The 23124-nt window shown below is 33.1% G+C and overlaps 2 protein-coding genes across 2 annotated transcripts in view; one reads left to right on the top strand and one right to left on the bottom strand.

The window, feature by feature from the left end:
- LOC136037695 (uncharacterized) overlaps positions 1–11854 on the top strand; it is a gene marked incomplete in the record, with an annotated part of 547833 nt that extends 535979 nt beyond the window's left edge. The window contains 1 exon segment of the mRNA XM_065720451.1: positions 6861–11854. Coding sequence (XP_065576523.1) covers positions 6861–8685 — 1825 coding nt within the window.
- A 2095-nt stretch (positions 11855–13949) lies between these two features.
- LOC136037685 (peptidyl-alpha-hydroxyglycine alpha-amidating lyase 2-like) overlaps positions 13950–23124 on the bottom strand; it is a 39809-nt gene continuing 30634 nt past the window's right edge. Inside the window, exons 6-8 of the mRNA XM_065720437.1 lie at positions 22791–23003; positions 18564–18679; positions 13950–14146 (exon numbers count right to left, since the gene is read on the bottom strand). Of these exons, the coding sequence (XP_065576509.1) occupies positions 14045–14146; positions 18564–18679; positions 22791–23003 (431 nt within the window). The 3' untranslated portion in view covers positions 13950–14044. The remainder of the gene's footprint in view (positions 14147–18563; positions 18680–22790; positions 23004–23124) is intronic.

Here is a 23124-nt window from a genome sequence, read left to right as displayed (position 1 = left end):
ATGATTTTCCATTGGGAAGGGAAGTTGTTTTTTTTTGGGGGGGGGGGTAGACTTTTAATCAGATATTTTACACGGGGGAAATTTGGCTGAATTCAAATATAAATTTGCTCATTCAACTCATGATAAATAGTCCAGGAAGAACTATCTATTAGAATTATCTACGAGAAACTTCTCGATGGAGGGGAGGGATCTTGGAAAAGTTTTCAACATAGAAGTAATTTTCGGAATGAATTAATAAACGATCAGAAATAAAGTAAAAATTAGTATCTTTTTTTAGTAAGAATATGAAGAATAAGCTAAAAAGAATTTTTCATCCGAAATAGTTAACTTTTTTTTGGGGGGGGGGATATTTGTAGCAATGACACACTTTTACGATGGCAAGTTCAATGGGGAAGAATTTTATGTGGGGGAACTTCCTTAGCGTAATTACCATGAATGAGGAGGTATTTATCGGAATACTATTCGAAAAAATCAGAAGTTAAATTTTAAGAAAAACTATTTTTTCAGCTGAAAGTGAGGAGAAGCGCTAAAACCTGAGAAGTTTATATGTGGGCTGCCTCCTCCTCGATACCCCACTCTTTAAACTAAAATTAGACCTTCAGTCAAAATTCTTAAAGAGAAACTTTTTTTAAAGTGTTTAAAACTTGAGCGTGAAGAGAGATGTATTGAAAAGGAGGCGGCATATATACGGAATAATATCTGTTCTCTTAAAGTTTTAATATTATTTTTTACTTTTAATTGACAAAAATTGTAACTTTTTAAATTTAATTATCATAAAGATTGATAATTTACAACTTCTTGAAAATACATTTCTAAACTCCTTCCGAAATCCCAAGGCTATAATGAAATTCTCCAATTGATAGTTTATTCAAATTTCCAAATAAGAATTACAGTTTAACCCACCCTCTAGATTAAGCCTTTTGCAAGTAATTTTATGGAGTCATAACCTGTTTTGGTATTTTATTGATAAAAAGGACAGTAAGTGAAAAATATCCCCCATCCGAATTTTCATGTATTAGATCTACCGTCCATTGATTTCCACTGCGAAGGACATATATTAAAACCCGGTATATGGGGTAATCTCCAGTACCTGCAACTGTTTATCAAGACCTGTTAAAGGTTTGACACATTAATATTAGACTTCAAAATACCACTTAAACATCAGAGATTCATCTCTCATACGCCATCTTCTATTCGAAGTACCTACTACCCGTATATTTGATCGATACGCCTTTATATCCATGCCAAAAGCTAAAACAAAAGACCAAAGCTAAAACAAGTCTTGTGACGTATTTTCTGATTATCCCATCACCTTCCTATTAGCTTATGAAGCAAAACAGGTTTGGTGATGTCAGGTTTAAGACGTGCACGGATTCGATATTTGTGTCTTTTTTAATCAAATTGGCATGGCCGCAAGAAACCTGTTTTCTAACATGCCATGAACGGCTAGGCCTGTTTTCGAGAGACCTCGACGTTAACTTGGAAATGTTATTTTGTACATACGACAATAGATCATTCGTACTGTAAGTTTTTTCACGATCCAATTCTACACATGTCGAAACAGCAGCGATAAGGTTAGGTGAAGGCATTCCCAAATCCTGAAGAGGTTTGTTTGCCATACGTACGCACAAATCTTCTATAATAACTAAAGTGTAGTTATAAATTTCTGATGTAAAATCAAAAGTCATATCTGACGTCTCTAACTGTTTTCGATGGAGTATATCTTCGGACATTTTTGACTTATATTTTTCCCATAACTCTGTAGGAGCTGTTGGAGAGCAAGTTGTTAAAATGATGCCAAACAATGCACGAATTTGACTTGGAGTTGACGTTTCGCACTAATGGGGAATAGGGAACAACCCACTGGTTATCTACTTCGATGGTGGTACCGTTGCCATTGTAGGTTCTTCAGTCATTTTACAATTAGAAATTTCTCTTTCAACGGTCTTCTTACAATTAAAAATTTGTCTTTGAACGATATTCTTAAATACCTGTGTCCTGGTCGTCATTTATATTCCCTGTGTCCCGGCCGTCATTTGTGTCCCGGTATTCCAGTCTGTAATTTCTCTTTGAGTGTCCCGGTCGTTATTTATATTCCCTCTGTCCCGGTCGTCATTTGTGTCCCGGTCTGTAATTTCTATTTGAGTGTTTTTTCTTTTTAGTATTTTTTAGTTTTTTACATTTTTTTCTTTTTTCAGTTTTCTTTTTCTTCTTTATTTTTCAGCTTCACTATGAAATACATATCGCAGAACCTTTGTTTTTTTAACTAAAATCTGGTAGGCATTGATGACCTTATCCGAGTCAAAATCCCAAACCCGATCATCATCGCTATCATTTTCAGTTTTGATATACTTTGACTCTCGCTGTCCAGGTGGATCTTCATCTAACTGCGCGGTTTTGCGTTCTTTAGCCTCAAGCCTGTTTCCTTGCTGTTCTTTTGATTCCTCGGCACGCTTTTTTTTCTGACTTTCTCTATCAGCAGCAAGTTTTTTGGCATAGACTCTTTGAGCATCTTCATCGGCTTTTGCCATTGTAAGTTCATCAGTCATTTTAAACTTAAACATTAATAGATTTCTACGTGAACATATATGTCTTAAATATCTTTAATGACGTCACCGTCATAGCAAAAATGACGAAAACTAACTTCATGACGTCAGCTGACATAGAAACATGACGTCACCTGATCCACAGACAGACAGACAACTTATTTTTATATATATAGAAGATATATATATATATATATATATATATATATATATATATATATATATATATATATATATATATATATATATATATATATATATATATATATATATATATATATATATAGGGTCTATAGTAATATGAAAGATGACGTAGTAAGAAGTATTACCTGCATTGCATGAATCCCTTAATATTTGTTTAAACCTTGGCCAATTTATTTGAAACTACTATTTCCAAATCTCAACCCAATGCCATGATAAGCCACGAGAGCCTGCAGTGTCCCCCTTGTTTGAAATTACTATTTTTAATTCTTAATTCTTAGATTTGTTTAATTCTATTTTTAATTCTTAGATTTGTGATGGAATAAACCATCTCCCAAAGGTCCAACTTTAGGCCCTCTAATCTTTTAGATTAAAATCCAGAATGTTTCGAATTCGCAGTCACAAACTTTAAAATATTCAAGAAAACAATATAAAAAGAAGGAGAGCCCGAAAAACCGACATGATCAAAAAATTCACATGTTTAGAAACTGTGATCGTTGTAAAAAAAAACAAAAAACGATAATGCTTTTTCATGAAATTATTGAAGTTTTTAAAATATATTTTCCCAATAATGAGAGGCAATAAACTACCTTGCCCAAAGGAAATAGTGATGTGAATCCCATGTGCTATTTTTTCTTTCTCTCCCCCAGACAAATTCGTATGGAATTCGTATGGCTTTTTAAAACATGATAGATAGCTCATTTTATTGAAAATTAAAAGTTCTAGGTCCTTTTTAAGTCCCAAAAAGGTTTGAAGGCAACTATGAAGAAGGCAACCAAAAGAGGTTTGAAGCAAAAAAAATGAAGAAAAAAAAGGAGCCCGAAAAGGACCAAAAACCACTGTTGAGATTTGCTCAAAACTTAATCCTTAAGTCCTTGAGCTAAAAGAATCTCAACGCAAAAGAAAAATTTGAACAAAACATTTTGGTTCCTCCAAAAAGGAAGAAAAAGCTATGATCTCAAAATGGCTTGAAGCTCTTGAGTCAGTGAAAAAAAAACAAAAAAACAAAAAAAAAGTTTGGGGAAAGAAACACCCAAAACACTGGGTAACAAAATGACTTTTCTTTTTTCGCTTGGCTCGAAACAAAAGGTGTTGCCCAAGGAACCCCAATTGACAAGATTAAGGAAAAATATTTATTTGGCTGAAATTTGGGGCCTAAGAGGGCCCAAAAACTTTTTCTGAACGACTTAAAATACAATATCATAAATCCCCGGCCAATTGGACCACATAGCACAAAAAAACTTTAGTTTGGGGGTGCGGATTCCTTCAAAATTCCATGTTTTTTAAGACGGATCTAGAGCAAAACCTTGGGGAAGGGGCAATGTGACAAAGGTGCCAGTAAGTGACCAAATTGACAAGTTAATTTAAAACAGAGGAAACAGAAAAAACACCGAATGAGGTTGCCAGAACAAATCTTCTGCCCCCCCCCCTGGATCCGCCAGTGAGGCTTTTGAGTCTCAAGGTTTTTTTGCAAGAACACACTCTATTTATTGAAAATCTATAAAAACTAGTGGAGGTATAACTGTAGACACGAAAACAAATTCTCTTGAAAACGTGAAAAATAAACATGCATTCCCAACCAATAAATACCGTGACAACATGGCTAGTATTACTTTTCAAACCTTTATCTTGCATGCAATCGAGAGAATGTAATATTTAGAAAATCGGAAAATTGTTTACTGGTTGTCATGCGAGTGAGGATATTGTTACTTTCCTTCGATATGCCCCTTGATAAAACAACTTTTGTTTATTGTGAAGTTTTTTTTAATCAAACTCTCTACAACGATCGTTTCTAATTTAGTTCTATTCCACTAGGACTAAATTAACTTTTTAATCAAATTAATTAATTAGTTAAATTAAAATATAAATTAATTAAATTATTAATCAAACCAAGTAATTAAATTGAAGTTAATGAACTTACTGTTATTTACTTGATAAAAGATTAGAATAATTAAATTAAAGATAAAGATTAGAAACTTTAATAATAGCATTATAAATAACTAGATTTGAGCAATTAGATTGGGAAAAAAAGCTAACAAAATAGAGTTCTCTCCGAAGCAAAAGGCTCGATCTCAAAATGTTTTTGTTCTTGTTTTGAAGCTAAGCATTTTTCTCTCTGTCTTGTTTCTCTTTTCTTGTTATTATAATTTTTGCTAGAGAAATTGTTTTATTGTTTCTTCTTTTCTATTTATTTTTTCTTCTATGGTATTTTTTGGTTGTATCTTTTTCTTCTCTTTCTCCTATCGTTGTTTGTTTGAAATATCTGTTGTTGATTTCATCAGGAAATAGATTCTCCACCTGTTCATCTATTATTTAACACAGCCTAGGTCGTATCCAGTGGGTGGGGCATCTGGTTTGACCCCTTCCTCGAATTTTTTTCCCGACTCGTAAAAATGTAACAACATATAAGAAAATTTTTATGCATTTTCTACAAGTTTTTTGTACCCCCTCCCCCCAAAAAATACTTGTCCCTCCACTCCAAACAAAAATTTTGGATACGCCTTCTAACACAGGGGTAATAAAACTTGAGTAATTTTTCGTAACACAAACAAAAAGATTGCAGCAGTCATGAAGATATTCAGTCAGGAAGTTTCATGGCTGAACACATAAACCATTCCTGATATATTTCATTTAATGTTGGGAACCTGGCTGCACAAACTGTTTTTATCTACACTTGTGTAGATCACGTGATCTTACACGTGATTAATCTACACGTGATCTACACGATCTAAACGTGTATAAACTCTCGTAGAAGTTTCCAGTGCAAATCTATTACTTTTGTTTGAATTGGGGAAAAAATTGTCTAGCCCTTTCGCACTCACCCCAAGACTAAATTTAAATTTTCCTTGCCCAATTCTCCCATCCTTCCTTTTTTCAAGAGAGACTGAACGTCGTAAATCTTGAGTTCTGAGCAAAAAAACTGAGTTATCGGCTTAAAAAGTCTCATTTGTAGGTGTTCAGAGTTGAAGAACAGAGTGAACTATTAGAATTGGTAGAATATATTTCATATATAATTTCAGGTAGTGACTTGTAAATACTATTCGATTGATTTAAAAAAAATTCTGATGACCTTTCTCTGATTTTTCTCATAAATAAAAATTCTCAGATGACTAATGGTGTAATAATGCTAGGCAATATAACTCCGTTAAACACCAGGCTGTTAAAACAGTTTGAAATTGTATCAAATTTGAAACTTCAAATTGTATCAAATTTGAAACTTCAAAAACATTTAGTCGTAACCCTCAAAGTAAAGTACCTTATTGCCTTTTATCACTGAATGAAGTTTGGAAGAATAAGAACTTAAGTCTTAGCAAGGCCGTAAAAAATGTTTGTCCCACTCGTAAAAACGTAACAAAAATCAATATAAACCAATTTTTGATGCATTTTAAAGTTGTTTTTTGTATCCCTCTCCCCTCGCCGAAAGAAAATCCTGGATACGTTCCTGGGTCTTAGAATGGCTCTGTAGTTGGTCACTTTGAAAAATTAAAATAAAAAACAAGTTTTTTTTTAACTGAAAGTAAGGAGCGACATTAAAACTTAAAACGAACAGAAATTACTCCGTATGTGAAAGGGACTTTTCCGCTCTTTACGCTAAAGTTCAACTCTTTCTCTTAACCCTACTTCTTAAAACAGTAAAAAACTTTAGCGTAAAGAGCGGGGCGTTTGTCCACTTAAAAGGGCACTAGAACTTTTAATTTCCGTTAGAATGAGCCCTCTCGTGACATTCTAGGACCACTGAGTCGATACGATCACCCCTGGGGAAAAACAACAAAAAAAAAAAAACACGCATCCGTGATCTGTCTTCTGGCAAAAATCCGGAAGAGTGGATGTTTGAACAGGGTAGAGTGCGGCAGTATGAAAGTTTACCTCAGGTGGCTTTGTACTTCGAAAAATTGTCAGTATTTGAAGTATAAATAGTGATTTAAGTTCGCTAAAATTTTTATCAGGCTTTTCATCATCATCAGTTTTATCAGTTCACATCAGGAAATCGTCGACCTTAGGAGTTTCAAGATTTAGTCAATTTCATGGATAAAAAGTTCTTAAACCTGTTCTATTTTTTTTGATAATATTTCTTCAAACATAATATTTCTTCAAGATTGCTTTTGTTTTTAGGTTCAAAGCAAAGAAGCTCGGCGAGACTCTGGCCTTAAGTCCAGGAGAATTCCAAAAGCATAGCACTCTTCGCAATGACTACAAGCCATTAAGTCCCTCTAGACCCTACCTTCATCGAAATAATACTAACTTGCAAATGGATGGAGAGCTGTCATCTATTACTCACACAGGTGAGAAATATCGAGGAGGTACAGGTGACAGGTATCCTCCAAAGAAGCTGAAAGAGGTGCTAGAAATACCTCGTGGGGAAATGGAAAAACTCTCTACTTTTAACAATGACTACAGGCAAATAAGCCCGACAAGACCTTATTTGCACCGGAATGATACTGAACTAAAACTAGAAGGAGGTGTTGAAAAAATATCCCATTCTCACCAAGCTTATAGAAATGGCCCTGGTGTTAGATATGACGCAAGAAAACTTGGGGAAACCCTTAAGGTTGATGAGGGAGAAATAGCCAAAACTACTACGACTATGGGAGATTTTTCTCCACAAAATCCAAGAAGACCTTTTCTTTATAGAAATAACACAAATCTTCACATGGAAGGCGGTGTTGAGGGAAATAGTCATTATGATACCATTTATAAAAGTGGTAGTGGGGATTCTTGGCCAGCAAAAAAGCTAGGATACACTTTAGGTGTCGGTGAAGGAGGAATGCAATTAGATAGCACCATTCAAACTGATTTTCCTCCTCTTCCTGTAAACAGACCTGTAATAAAGAGACTAGGGAGCAGCTTAAAGACAGGTGGAGAGTTTGACGGAGTGACAGGCTACAGTCAGACTTACAAAGAGTTCACTGTCGAACGACCAAAGGTTAAGAAAATGGTTGATAATTTGACTATTTCGAAAGGTAAATTGATTACTAGCCCTGTTATGAGATCTGACTTCAAGAAATTTATTTCGGAAAGGCCAACCTTAAGCAGACTCCAGACAAACTTGGAAATCGAGTCTGGTGAAATAGACTTCAACAGTGTCAACAAAGTTTCTTTTAAGCCGTTTGTTTATGCAAAACAGAAAGAAAAGACTACTTTTGATTTTGCGTCACATCGCCTGAGGTCTTCAAAAAACACAGACATTTTAGAAACAGAAAACACAAGGGAAGAAAATGAGAAGCGATCTAGGGACTTTGTGGGGTCAAATGTTTCTGTTGCGTCTAATTCTATTAAAGAAAATACAAGCAAAAACATTGACCTTGCCCTTAGTTCAGAACCTAATGGGTATTTGACAGAGTTCAAACCTGTTATTAAAGATAGGGAGGTAGATTCTAAAATTGATTCTAACAAAAAGAAAGAAGAAATGATTAGAACCAACACTGACCGTTATGTTAGCAAAGACCAAGAAGAATACTCAAAGCATATTTTACGAAATAAGAACCGCGATACAGTAATCGGAGCTGGAGTGAGAACAAATAATGGGGATAGGATTCCTCGAAGAGATACAAACAAAACAGGGTATAAAAGTAGTATCATCCTTGGAGGTAGTGAGTCAGGCTTCCGGGTTAACTCAAGCAAACCTGGACAACGAAATAAAAACACTCGTCCTACAAGAGCAATGAAATTTGAAGGAGACGCGAGCTTGCAACCGACCTTAAGATCAGATTTTAAAGAGCTGACTAGTCCATGTCAGTCAAAGTGGCAGGGTTATCCTGGCTCAAAAGATGAGAAAGAAAGACGTGATGCAAAATCAGTTCTAGGAGAAGTTATACACAAAAGTGATTTTTCAGGTCTTCCATGTCCAGCTGGCTTCTTAGAGATGCCAGCGAAGACTAAGTTTGAATTTAGAAGAGAAAAGGGTGATCATAAATTTTACTTACCAATTATTAGATAAAGCTTTATTTTGACTATTTTAGGCTAAATTGTTTCTTTTGTATTATTTTATTGAGTTTCAGAACTTCAAAAACTGATTTGATGTGAGGTTTTATTCAAAGCTTTTAGCATTTTAGTGAATTTTGAACGTTGCATTGCAATATTGAGAGTTAAGTTGATGAAGAAAAAAATAAGGGTAAAAGAGTTATTATAATTGCCACTTGTGAATCTTAAACTGAATTTTCTAATTTTATTCGCACACAATTTTTGAAGGATATCTGACGAATTTTAATGATGCCACTGCTTGGAAACTCGCAGCAATTTTTTTGAAGTACGAACCCGTATCGATCGAAATGCAGGATAATGAATATTTTTTCTTTTCTTTTCTATTCCTTTTTTCTTTTCTTTTCTTTTTTCTTTTTCCTCTCCTTTTTAGTATTGTTTTTATTTGTATGTGTAGTGGAGTTGTAAGCCCAAAAAAGCTTTGCTTCGGGCCATTTGCTTGTTTTTTTTATTTATATTAATAAACCCATCTCTCTATCTCTCTATTAGTAAATCCCGAGATAACTATTTCTCTCAATATTGTTACTAATTTCTTGTTATTATTGTTACTAATTGACCTGCAGCTGTTGGTCAGCGAATAAATGCTACCAAACAGAAAACAATGATAAAATAAAGTAATAGCTAAGTGATTTTAAAAACTGTTTTTAAAGGATATATTTCGTTTTACTCTCGATTAGCTCATGTTTCAAAAACAAAACTTGCCATAATTGGTCCATACTTGGTTACAAAAAAATGATTTTTCTCAAATTCAAACGTATTCAACAAATTTTACGAAGCATGGCAAAAAATTGTTGAAAATTACAATGAGTTTAGTTCCTTAAGAAAATGAATGTAAGAACTCCGATACCAACACTTACCCCCCCCCCCAAATACTAGTTGAACCGACCAATAAAAGTCTTTCGTATGCGTTACATTTTATTCGGCTACTCAAACGACTTGATTTTTTTTTAATACTAAAATTAAGTGTAAATAAAAGTGAAACCAACACTAATTCCCACTTTGATTGAGGAATTGTCGATACAAATCTAGCTCAAAATCACTTAAATCACGGCTGTTATTCGCGATCTCTTGATGCAAGAAGTTGTTTGTGTGTCTAGCTTAATAAGTTAATAAATATTAAATAAATAAAAGAGGAACAGCAGGGGACAAAAATTGAGATGATTAGTCCAAAGATACAAATTTATTTTGATAATACCATTTTATTATAGTGCCTCTTAGTTATCTAGTTATCTAGAAAAAAAAAGAAAAATATGAACAAGTATCACGGAAACCTGGACACAAGATTTAAAGTCTGAATGAACTATATTTTCTTTCTACATTGTATTCTAAAAAGAAAAAGTTGAATACATTTTCTGTTTTTTTTTATTAATAATAGCAATTTATTATCCAAAAAAAATTAACAGAGACAAAATCAATCGGTAGCACACAAAAAGCGTCGCTTGCGAGGGTGAGCTACTAACAAAAAGAACAAAAAATAGAAGAGAAAAAAAAATAATAAAACAAAGAACAAAAAAAAAGCAAAAAAAAAAGTTAATCTATAATAAGCCGAAGGGTGAAACCGTGTACCGAAAAAAAATAAATAATTCAAACACAATAAAACAACATAATATCATGATCCCGAGGCAAAGAGAAAACAATTAACAATTATGGTCAAATTTAATTCCATCAATTTCAGTCTGTTTCGAAGGTATACTTACCAAGTAACCTCACACGCAGCTCAAATTTAAATTGACTAATGGGTAGTTCCTTGGTACTTGGGACAAGCTTATTCCACAGTTGATTCATTTAGTGCTATGAAACCGTAAAAAAACAACTTATTCCAAGCTTATTAGGGATTATCGTGAAATTCAATCGTAAATAGAATTTGTTAAAACAATCATTATTATTATTTTTATGATTACTTTTATAATGACAGTCATAATTGTCATTATAGGATAACATTCAGTGTTTACTTGTTTTTAAAGCGTAGACACAGGTTGCAGACGAGGAATAAGTATTTAAGGAAGGAAGTGATTCTAAGTTATTGTTTTTTGCCTTTTTTAAAAAAAGAATGATTTTTCCTGTATTTTTTTTCGATTTGGGCGAAATATGTGTAAGAAAATTAAGAAGTTATTGTTATCATCAGACCAGAAAAACGCAATAAGTATTATACTATCTATGTCATCAATTGATCACATCTTGTTATTAGTTATCAAAATATCTAAAATGAAATAGATGACAAGACTACAATCTGATATATTCCACTAAAAGATACAGACAGAAAAAAACTTAGGACTTAGAAACTAGGAATGTAACCTCTTGTATCCTCTATGAAAACAATTTCTGTAATTTTTTCTAAGAAAACAAGGAAAGGGTTGATTATAAGTTTTTTGTCTTTATCAAAATAAAATTCTAACGTTTTTTTAGTTATGTCGATTGTGGTTTAAGGTCCAAGGTGGTTTCAGGATGTGGGGGGGAGACAGAGGAGGTGCTTGCCCCAGGCCGAAAAATATTTGGGGTACAAAATTTCAAATAAATAATCTAATGGTTATAATCATTTTTTTATTTTTGAAATTTTAACTAATTAAAACAAGGTAGATTTTCTCCAAAACTTCATCACCATTTCTTGAAAATAAAAGTAAGTAGACCGAATTTAGTTAATTTAAAAAAACGAAGAAACAGAAGCAAGAAATTGGGACGATAATTAACAGTTTTGCAGAGGCTAAAGTCAAAGAAAATCAGATTTAAATAAATGGAATTTTTTTTTAATAAACGAAAATATTGTTAATAAATAATTTTTTTCTCAAATTTGACCTGAAAATTCATGAGAGACAGAAAGGAGGACCGTTTAGCACCGGGTAGAAGGGAGGTCAGAACCGCAACTATTTAAAGTCGTTGGATACCTTAAAAAAATGAAAAAATGTGTTTAACTTTCCCTGCACAAGATGAAAAATTAAAAATAAATATATAATTTTCTATTTATTTGTGAGGATTTCACCAAAACGTTCGGCTATAACCTTCTACGCTGTCGATGACCATGAAAAGCAAAAATCATGTCACTTAAAGTGCTTTAAGCATGGGAGGAAAAGCTCACACCTGGGTGACGTTCCCCATTTTGACGAGTGTTTAATATTGTTGATAGGAAAGGAAGCGGGTTTTTTTTTTTTGGGGGGGGGGGGGTGTTTGCACAAGGATTTTTTCGGAGGGTTTACCAAAAAACCTCAAAAAGCATAAAAAATTGTTTATATCCATTTTGTTACGTTTTTACGAGTCAGACTAACATTTTTTAGGGGGAGGGGGTGTTCGAAACCCGTAACCCCTGGATACATCATTGATTGTCGATTCGTTAATTTAAACAATAAAGCCTTTTCACGGATGGTTTCATTTTGAAGAAGAGGTTTCCAGAAGTGGTATCATGTTGACCAAGTCCTCTAGCTCTCTTCAAGGTTGTCTCCAAAGTCGAAAGGAGATTTCTTAAGAGGTTATTTTTTTCAAAATGAGAACTTTTGAGTATTTTTGATCATATTGAAGGACTTAAGACACGACGGTAAAGATTTATAAATCGATTTTTTTTTTTTAAATAGCAAGTTCCTATGGAAATAAATAAATGAAACTTGAACAATATCGAAATGGCTTAGCTAGTTTTTCCAGAGGAACGTATTAGCCTAATTATCCAAACACTAACTTATTTTGCACAAGAAAATGAATATTAATTATATACCAATATATTCATGTAGTACTATACAACATTTTATAAGCCTTTATATTCCATAAAGTTGCTTTCCATAAAGTTTGTTTTCCATAGTTGCTTTCCATAAGGTTTATGCATCGAACTCTATGCCTCTTTGGCCTCTTTACGTTCGAATCTTGCTCTCCATGCTTTCTATGGAAGTTGCTTTCCATACAGTTTATGCATCAAACTCTATGCCTCTTTGGCCTCTTAATGTTGAAATCTTGCTTTCCATACTTTCTATGGAAGTTGCTTTCCATAAAGTTTATGCATCGAACTCTATACCTCTTTGGCCTCTTCATGTTAAAATCTTGCTTTCCCTGCTTTCTATGGAAATTACTTTTTATGCTTTCTATGGAAGTTGCTTTCCATAAAGCTTATACATCGAACTCTATGCCTCTTCGGCCTCTTTATGTTCAAACCTTGCTTTCCATACTTTCTATGGAAGTTACTTTCCATGCTTTCTATGGAAGTTGCTTTCCATGCTTTCTATGGAAGTTGCTTTCCATAAAGTTTATGCATCCCATGCCTCTTTGGCTTCTCTATGTTAAAATCTTACTTTCCATGCTTTCTATGGGAGATGCTTTCCATAAAGTTTATGCATCGAACTCTTTGCCTCCTTAGGTTCAAATCTGTTCAGAGCTCTGGCTTGGAGGCAAAAATATTTCAATGGGATTTTGCCGTGTTGAATAAAAATTCAACAAATCGAGGACAAGGAAGGGGGTACTTATACTTACAAGAATCTTCAGCCGAAAAGAAAAGAGTGGAAACGGAAGGATTTTGATCACAACATACTCAGACACACAATTTATAGCTTCGAGTTTGTGGCCTTTAAACGTTTCTTTTGTTAATAATTAAAAAAAGATAATGCAAATTTCATACATTAAATTTTGTGTGAAATGAATTGTTTCGCTCAAATCAGTTACAACTCTGGCCTGCAAGGCTGAGCAGCTTAATCAGCATTTGTAGCTTTGAATATAAACTGAAGGTCTTTCCTGAGCCAGATCAAATTTAATTAGAAGTGAATTTAGTTATAACTTCGATCACAACTTACTCAGACAAACAATTTATAATTTCGAGTTTGCGGCCTTTTAATGTTTCTTTTGTTAATAACTAAAAAAAAAGATAATGCATATTATACGCATCAAATTTCGTGCAAAATTAATCCTATCGCTCAAACCAGGTACAACTCTGGCCTACTAGGTTGAGCAGCTTAATCAGCTTTTTTAGTTTTGAATATAAACTGAAGGGATTTCCTGAGCATGGTCGAATTAATTAGAATTTCGATCACAACTTACTCAGACAAGCGATTTATAATTTCAAGTTTGTGGCCTTTTAAAATTTCTTTTGTTAATAATTAATAAAAAGATAATGCAGATTTCAAACATCAAATTTTGTGAAAAATATATTATTTCACTCAAATCAGTAGCAACTCTGGCCAGTAACCGTGAGAAGCTTAATCAGATTTTCTGGTCTTGAATATAAACTGAAGGCCTTTCCTGAGCAAGATCAAATTTAATTAGAAGTAAACTTAATTTAATTATAATAGAAGAGAAATGAAATTAGAAAATAACATGTAATTAACAACTAGAAGTAAACCAAATTTATTTTATTCCAAATCAAACTTCGTCAAAACATTAGGACCAATCTCAGCAACATATAGAGTGTTTCCGTCTGAAGAAATGGCAATATCGTGTGGATTCTTCAGTCCCTGAAAAAGCAGAATCCTTAAGATACTTACATTCCAATATCTCCTTATAATATTAAAATGGAGAGGGGAGGAAGGTACGAACCAGTCTCCCAAACTCTTTTTTTATAATTTATAATTTTCATTTTTAAATAAAGCTAAACCTTTAAACTGAAAAATGTTTATAAAAAGTTATTTTACCTGACTGAGCTTGTGCTTCAAAGGAGGGAACTTAGACCCCTTTCCAAAATGGGACCCTAGCTTTCTCTGTATTCTGAATTAAAAATGTCTTATTCATGGACATTGAAACGTATTGGTCTTAAGAATCGCCTTTCCAAAAAAATTTATCTAAGCAATTTAAATGTTAGGAGGAGTTAGAAAATGTTAGAACGATTCCATTTTCCTACAAAGTTAAGAGGAAACTTCAGCACTTCTGGAAATAAACTCTATATGTTTGTTATGTACAACATGAACCATGTATATATGTTACTGTGAATGTCCAAAATCTGGTCAATGTCGACATTCACCGGTGAATGTCCGAAACTCCTTTTTCTCTGCTTGGATTCAATTAGCTATGTGGGTCACCTTTTTCAGTCTTATGCAAGCTATCATGGTAAAAGTTAAAGTTAGGTTAGATTATGTTAGTTTAGGTTAGGTTACATAAAATTACGTTAAATTTGGTTTAAATGTCAGAAATGGATTGAAAACCTAAGCTAATCTAACCCAACCTAATGAAACCTAGTCTAACCTAGCCTGTCATCATCAAACCTTGAATTAGATTGAAAAATGTGACTGGCAACGCTGACAAAATCCAAAGAGAAAAAAAAAATGTATTTCGGACATTGATCGATAGATGTCGACATTCATGAATGTCGACCATTAACGTTAACACATTACCGGACTGATAATAACAATAGTTTGGTGTCACTTTGATTGCCCAATTCTAAGGAACACCACTCACATTTCTAGAGAAAATGTTCTTCGGTCTTCCCGGAATTATTCTATCCCACAACGCTTAAATTAGGATTTTAATGTATAGGTTAATTTTGTGGTGAAAAACTAATTTAAAATTCTGATCATTCAAAGCAATCTTCATCAGCTTGAATTACATATGTTGCATTTATATTGATTGATGAATTAAATCAGCTATATGTTATTATCCGATATACATGTAAAATTATGTTGTTGATATATGATATATTATAGTTAAATTTAAAAATATGAAATGTATACATTATCTTCCTTTTAATCAATCATATCCATATACGAGCTGTATGGACGAAGAGAATCTGGTATAGCAGCTTAATCTCACGTTTTTAGAGACTGAGCTATTGTGTAACTATATATTATTTATGTATCATTATACGTGTAATTATCAAAAATGTAAATTTTTATGTTTAATTAATTATATATGAAAAGAAAATCTTTCATAGTTACTAACTCATGTTTCTTATACATGGTGGTTTTGTATTCCAAACAAAGTACTCTGTCTTCTCTATCCTTATTGTAAAATTTCGTGTCTATTTTTCGTATTTTTCTCCTTTTATAATTTTGATTTTATATATTATAGTTAATTTATTAACTTTTATTTAACTTATTAACTTTATTGCATAGGTTTATTTTCTTATTGTGCGATTTTATGCCCCCTTTGGTGAAATAACAACATAATGTCTTGATTTCAGACAAGCAATCAACAAATCTATGAATCTAGTAATCTTTGCATTCTCAACAAATAATTTTATTTCCATGCATTAAATACATAGGCTCTGCTTATGAAAACAAAAATTATGGAATTTTCACATTCTTCAACAATTGTTTTATATCTTTACAAAAAAAAAAAAAAAAAAAAAAAAAAAAAAAAAAAAAAAAAAAAAAAAAAAAAAAAAAAATCAGTCGCTAGCCAAGTTTCACCGGATATTTTTACCGGATTTGCATGGAATTATCCACTCTTATGTCTAATAGTGTCTTAGGAGTAATACCACTCTATGTAAGAATTAATTTCAAATATTTTTTCCACAAAACAAGTTTTTCAAAGAAAAGTAAAGAGCTCCATTGAGCCAAAAATTAGCAGAAATAAAGTTAAATTACCTTCCAAGTGTAAAACTACCACAAATCACCATCAATAATAAATAGAACTCAAAACGAATAGAAATTACAATAAGTAACCGAATCAAACTCCAAAGGAGAAAAAAATTAACATGAGTAATGCTGACAGCCCCCATGCCTTCTCAAGACCAGACTAAAAAAAAATGACTGTGGGTTGTCAGTTTAAAATACATATACTGATATTTATTTCTTTGGGTTTTAATATTCTTTTCATTTAATAAAGTCAGAAAAAGTGAAAAAGTTTTCAATAAAGTGCTAATTATGTTTTCAGTAAAGTGTAAATTATGGGTAAAGTGCAAAGAAAATGACACGGAAAGAAATGAGAGGGCACTTCAAAGCTCTAACCAGGATTTAACAGGGATTGAGAACTATTAGAGCGTCAGATAGTGTTGCGCTGCGCAACAGGGTTAGAAAAATTTAAACCAAGTTTAATTGTTATTTATTGAAATTTGGATTTTAATTAAGGGTTTAGATTCAACTTGATATTTTCAGAAAGCGTTTTTATATAGGTTTTAAACAATTTTTACTTACTATGAAATAGCTAATTATGCTTTCAATATTATATGCAAATTATGTTTTCAGTAAAGTGCAAATTATCGGTAAAGTGTGAAAAAAATGAAATGGGAAAGTAATGAGAGGACACTTCAAAAATCTAACCAGGATTTAACAGGGACTGGAAACTATTAGAGTATCAGATAGTGTTGCGCTGCACAACAGTTAGATTCAACTTAATATTTTCAGGAAGGGTTTTAAAATTTATTTACTGACTATGGAATAGCTAAGACTCAATAAGCATGCATCAGAGTGACTATACCTCCCCCTTTCCTCTTAAAAGACACACAAATTTAAAACATTGTGGCCATTTGGCATAATCAGTTCTTCTAAATTTGGCCCAATGTAAAGAAAACGTAAAAAATAGTTTTAAAAATTCATTGAACCGGCAATTTTATGGCAGCCTTTTATGCTTAATGCATAAAAACAAGTTTGAAGACTGGGTAATATTAGATGGTGTTGTTTTTTCCACAATTAATTCTTATTTTTATCAACTCGATTAAGTGGCATCATTTCTTCAGGCTAAATTTGACTTTGGACGGAGCAGGTAAAACACACCAAAAAAAAATAAAAAAAAATCCCCGTATCCAAATTGAAAAGCACCAAAAGTAACTGTGAGAAAAGCATGCATCAGAGTGACAGTTCATCCCCCCTCCTCTTAAAAACCAATAAATTTAAGTCTTTGTGGCCATTTGACATAATCAGTTTTCTTAAATTTGGCCAAATTCAAAGAAAACTTTAAAAGTAGTTTTAAAAATTCATTGAACTGGCAATTTTATGGCAAGCTTTTATGCTTAATGCATAAAAATAAGTTTGAAGACTGGGTAATATTAGATGGTGTTGTTTTTTTCCTCAATGACGACCCAGAGCTTCCTTGCTTATTAGCTTTCCTTTTTTTTGGGTATTAGGTTTGTTCCTTGTTAACTAAATTGGAGATCCCTATGCGGCAATTTAGTTCTTACTGAAATTTTACCAACTCTTATTTTTACTTACTCGATTTAGTGGCGTCATTTCTTCAGGCTAAATTTGATTTTGGACAGAGCAGGTAAATCCCCAAAAAATTTCCTTTATTCAAATTGAAAAGCACCAAAAGTAACCAAAAGTAACTCTGAGAAAAGAACACTACAGCTCATTAAAATGTAACAGAAACTTCAAATTAGTGCCACTGAATGCAGCCTCATCCCTAACCGCAAAAGAAAGCCAGTCAGCAAGACAAAACCCGGAGGTAAAAGTAAAAACTGAAAATTAGAAAATAATAAATGAAAAAAAAATTAACGAGCTAAGCTCTTACATCGTAAGCAAAAATCCGATTTGCTACCTATAATTTTTGGTAGTTTCAGCTCTGTTTTTAACAACGAATATTTATTTATTTTATTCATGTTTCGTTGTTTTGCTTTTGTTTGATATTTTTACATTTAGCTTTCAAAGCTATTTGGTTTCTCAAGGTTTGTTTTGACATTTTCACCCATTCCTTTATGGACAATTTTTAGACAATTACTTACAATTACAAATTGTAAGTTTTACAATTGTAATTTTACAATTGTAAGTTTTACATTGTAATTTTTACAATTACAAACTTTATGGACAATTGCTAGGACAATTTTTCATGAGGACACCCTCAGAAATTTCATCATATTTCTTTTCATGTTTAAATTGTAAGTTATCCTGCAGTAAATTAAAAACAAACATTATTAATTTTTCATAAACTCGGTATTTCAACTGTTAGCGTAAACTCACTTTCAAATACGCAAATTTAAGAAAAACTGTCTCTGTTTTCACTTACATTTAAGGAGTTCCAAGTATCAATGACTTTTCCATTTTCAGCAGAAAGGGTATAGCCTTTTGGTCTCTGGATTCCCCATCCAAAGCTAGATCCAGTCACAGCAAAAATCCTGGAACCTAGGAAGTATATATATATATATATATATATATATATATAAAAATAAGTTGTCTGTCTGTGTGTCTGTCTGTCTGTCAGGTGACGTCATGTTTCTGTGTTGACTGACGTCATGAAATTTGTTCACGGAAAAATGTTTAATTGTAAAATGACTGAAGAACCTACAATGGCAACAGCCGAGGAAGCTGCTCAAAGAGTTTATGCCAAAAAACTTGCTGCTGATAGAGAAAGTAAGAAAAGAAAGCGTTCCAAGGAATCACAAGAACAGCAAGAAAACAGGCTTGCAGCTGATAGAGAAAGTAAGAAAAGAAAGCGTGCCGGGGAATCACAAGAACAGCAAGAAAACAGGCTTTCGGCTAAAGAACTTAAAACCGCGCAGTTAGATGAAAATCCACCTGGACAGCGAGAGTCAAAACATATCAAAACTGAAAATGATAGCGATGATGATTGGGTTTGGAATTTTGACTTGGATAAGGTCATCAATACCTACCAGATTTAAGTTAAAAAAACAAAGGTTCGTCATAGTGACGCTGAAAAATAAAGAAGAAAAAGAAAACTGAAAAAAGAAAAAAGGCAAAAAACTAAAAAAAAACTAAAAAGAAAAAACACTCAAAGAGAAATTACAGACCGGGACACAAATGACGACCGAGACAGAGGGAATATAAGTGACGACCGGGAACCTCAAAGAGAAATTACAGACTGGGACACCCGAACACAAATCACGACCGGGACACAGGGAATATAAATGACGACCGGGACACAGGGACACAACTACAACGGGGACGCCGGGGGCACAGGCGGGATATATAAATGACGACCGGGACACAGGGATTGTTCGAATAGAAATTACAGACCGGGACACCGGGACACAAATGAAGACCGGGACACCGGGACACAGGGAATATAAATGACGACCGGGACACTCAAAGAGAAATTCCAAACTGGGACATCGGGACACAAATGACGACCAGGACACAGGGAATATAAATGACGACCGGGACACAGGGACACATCATTAGAATAATGAGGTATAGATCTGAATACGGATTGTTTTTCCCATGGACAATTATATGTTGCATGTTCAAGAGTCAGTAAACCTGACAATCTAATTATATGCACAGACAATGGGACAGCGAAGAATGTTGTATATTCGCATGTTTTACGTAGTTAAAAACATATATTTATATCTATCTCTATTCACAGGTGGGACACAGGGACACAACTACAATGGCGCGTAACTAATATGGCGCGTAACGACTTACGCGCGCGGGGGGGCTTGGGGTGGCGCGAAGCGCCACCCCAACAGCTAGTATATATATATATATATATATATATATATATATATATATATATATATATATATATATATATTATTCGCATTAAACTACTATCGTCCCTAATAAATTTTAATGGGAGGATTTCTTTGTGATTTTTGTTTCTTTATGACATTTATGTGGTAAAACTAACGACAGTTTTTGGTACCCAGATCCGGCCTCTTTTGGTCAAATGTTATGGCAGGAGTTTGCTAATTTCGGTACTTAAGAAATTTAACGATATCCAAATTTGGGTATACGGATGGATTATCTCGGTATTTAGGAAAATCAGTAATTTAGTGCTGATAGCATAATAGTTCCTCCATTGGTGTATAGAAGAAAATGGGGACAAATCTTTGTTATTTACTACCCTCACTCCCTCAAAAATAAAATACAAGTATAAGAATTAATAATGATTGACAGGGTGAGGGGGTGGGAGCTTGCAAAATTATGCATTACATTTTTAGATCCATATTTTACAGTTTTTTTTCAGATGGCCTTCAGATCAATGTGGAGGTGTCATCATCCCCTATGTTTTGTTAATTTAGATTTAGAGATGCATAAGTTTTAAAGGATCACCCTTTCTCGTCGATTCGAATTTTTTTTTAGTTTGTTTAGCCAAATTATTTAGAATTGATAGGGCTGTCTTGTTATATCTTGTAGAGCTTGGAAAAAGTAAGAGATCCGGATAAGCGACAGAAAAATCAAAGCCGTCACCTAATTTTCGGGAAATGTTAGAAAAACATTTTAGTTTTTTTATTTTGTGCTAGATAGTCGTATATTCGGAACTTATATCATTGGAAAGGGTAATTTTTTTTTATTGAACGGAGCACAATTTTCTTTCAAAAGTTCAAGAAAGGGCACTCCCTAAAATTATTCTTGCATATCTACTTGGAAAACATTAGAAATAAGCTCAAAGCAAGTGGCATTTGAGTAGTTTGACAGCTTTGGAACTTCCCTGTTGTGATTTCCTGTATATTTATACAGGGGAGTTCCCTGTATGTACATAAGATAAGAAGCTCGTTGCTTAACAATTAGTAAGACATTATATATTTCTTTGTTTTAAACTAACCTCTCTTAAGCATTTCGAAATATTGACGTATTTAAGATCCCCTATATATTTTTACCAAGATCCCCTATATATGATCCTATGTATATCTAAGATCCTATATATTTAAGATACCGTATATATGTTCCCTGTGGTGCTGAGATTGTTAATAGGCACTTTGTATTTGATACGTTCAGCCGACGCAGGAAACTCACAAAACGATCAAAATGTAAAATGATATCAAATAGCCAACAATACAATCGTACCATCTAGGCTACCAGAACTAACAAGATTCAATTGGGACTTTAGGATTCCTTTAGGTACCAAAATTAGCAGATTGGTATCCTAGTTTTAAAAACACCCAAAAGTACCAGGCTGTACCGAAGACCCGATTTTGTGAGATCCGCACTCCTTTTGTTCACATTACTCTTAGTAGGTCATTTTTATGTATAGAGGGTAACAATAAATTATTAGTAATATTTATGTTCACATGTTATCCTTCAGTTTTTTCTGCTCAATCAGCTTGCTGATCGAAGCAACAGCAGCGGCAACGCTGTCAGAAGGAACGCTATTGTCAGAAACGAACAGAGATTATTTAAAAGAATCTAATAGCAAAGTATTGAAAGAAAAAGAAATTTATATGATAACCTAAGACCAGGAGGAATAATGTCCAATTATCGCTCAAAATCAACAACCAGAGATTATTAACAATACATAAACGATACCCAAAACGAGCTGAAATTTAAATAAATGATAATATCAAACATAAAGGTATCAGTTACTGACAGGTAAATCCTAAAACAAGTAAGAATTAAAATGGATAGTCAAGTCAAAGTTGAAACGGACAAAAATTGCAACAAACAGAGTGGGACGTCTGACCCCCTATAAACCTTCTAAAGGCTGTTGCGTCATTTACGCTTTACTGAAAAATTTCCTCTTTTATAATTGTAACATAGAAAAATCTTAAATGCTATTAAATAAAATCTTGTACTGCTGAGATTTCCAGGAATCAATATCATTACATATTAAACTTTTAGTTTATTTTCAATAGTTCTTTCCAGTCACTTTGATTATTATGGTGAACTTGTTTCATTTTTTATTATTTGTTGATGTTTTAATAAAAAAAAAAAACTGTTCACATTACATATAGTTTCCAATAAAATAGCATTTAGAAGGTTTAGCCTTACTCCTATTAGTAGTAATTTCTGTTTGTTTCAAGTTTCACTTGAGTATTAATTTTCATCTCTACTCGTTTTAGAATTTCTTTGTTCGTCTATATCAATATCTGTTATCTTTATGTTTGAAGTGAACATTTTAATTTCTGTTCTTCTTGGGTTTCATTTATTCTTTGATAGTAATTCCTGCTCATTTTAAGTTGAAATTATTACAGGACGTTGTGTATCATCTTAATAAAGGATAACAGTTATTCTTTATATTTACTTTTAGTAAAGTAATAGTGATACTCATTTTAATCATATTACTTTAATAGCCATTTAAATAAAAATTCAAGTATAGGAATTCAAGCATAGGTTGTAGGCCTATCAGAAATTTTTGTTTGGGGGAATTTTTTTCGAAGGGGGTGCAAAAAACTTTAAAAATGCATAAGAATTATGTTCAAATGCATTTTGTTACATTTTTACAATTCAGATAAAAACTTGGGGGGGGGGGCTCAAAGCTCTGAATCCTCCTGGATATAGCCTTGTAGAAAGCATATATTGATAGAAACTAAATACCTTGTAACTAACAACATACCATGAGCAGTTATTCCATAAGGACGTCCGCTGAATTTAGTATCTGAAACCACAAGAGGCTCTCCAAATCTTTCTAGTTCTTTCAGTCCCGCATTAAAACAAGAAATACGAGAGTTTTCTCTGTCTGCCACACATAGCTTGTCCTGATCCTCAATTAATACGAGTCCGTGGGGAATCAGGAACTGATCTAGCATATTTGGAAACAATTGACTCCCTGAAAAATAGTTATGAATTTTAATTCGATCCTTAAACCAACATACATTGTAAACAATATCACTGACTACAATCAGTCAAAAAAGATGAAGTGTCAGCCCGATGAACTCGACAATCAGCCC

The sequence above is a fragment of the Artemia franciscana genome, chromosome 17 (genome assembly GCF_032884065.1).
Source record: "Artemia franciscana chromosome 17, ASM3288406v1, whole genome shotgun sequence".
NCBI lineage: Eukaryota > Metazoa > Arthropoda > Branchiopoda > Anostraca > Artemiidae > Artemia > Artemia franciscana.
This window is presented reverse-complemented; position numbering and strand designations above follow the sequence as displayed.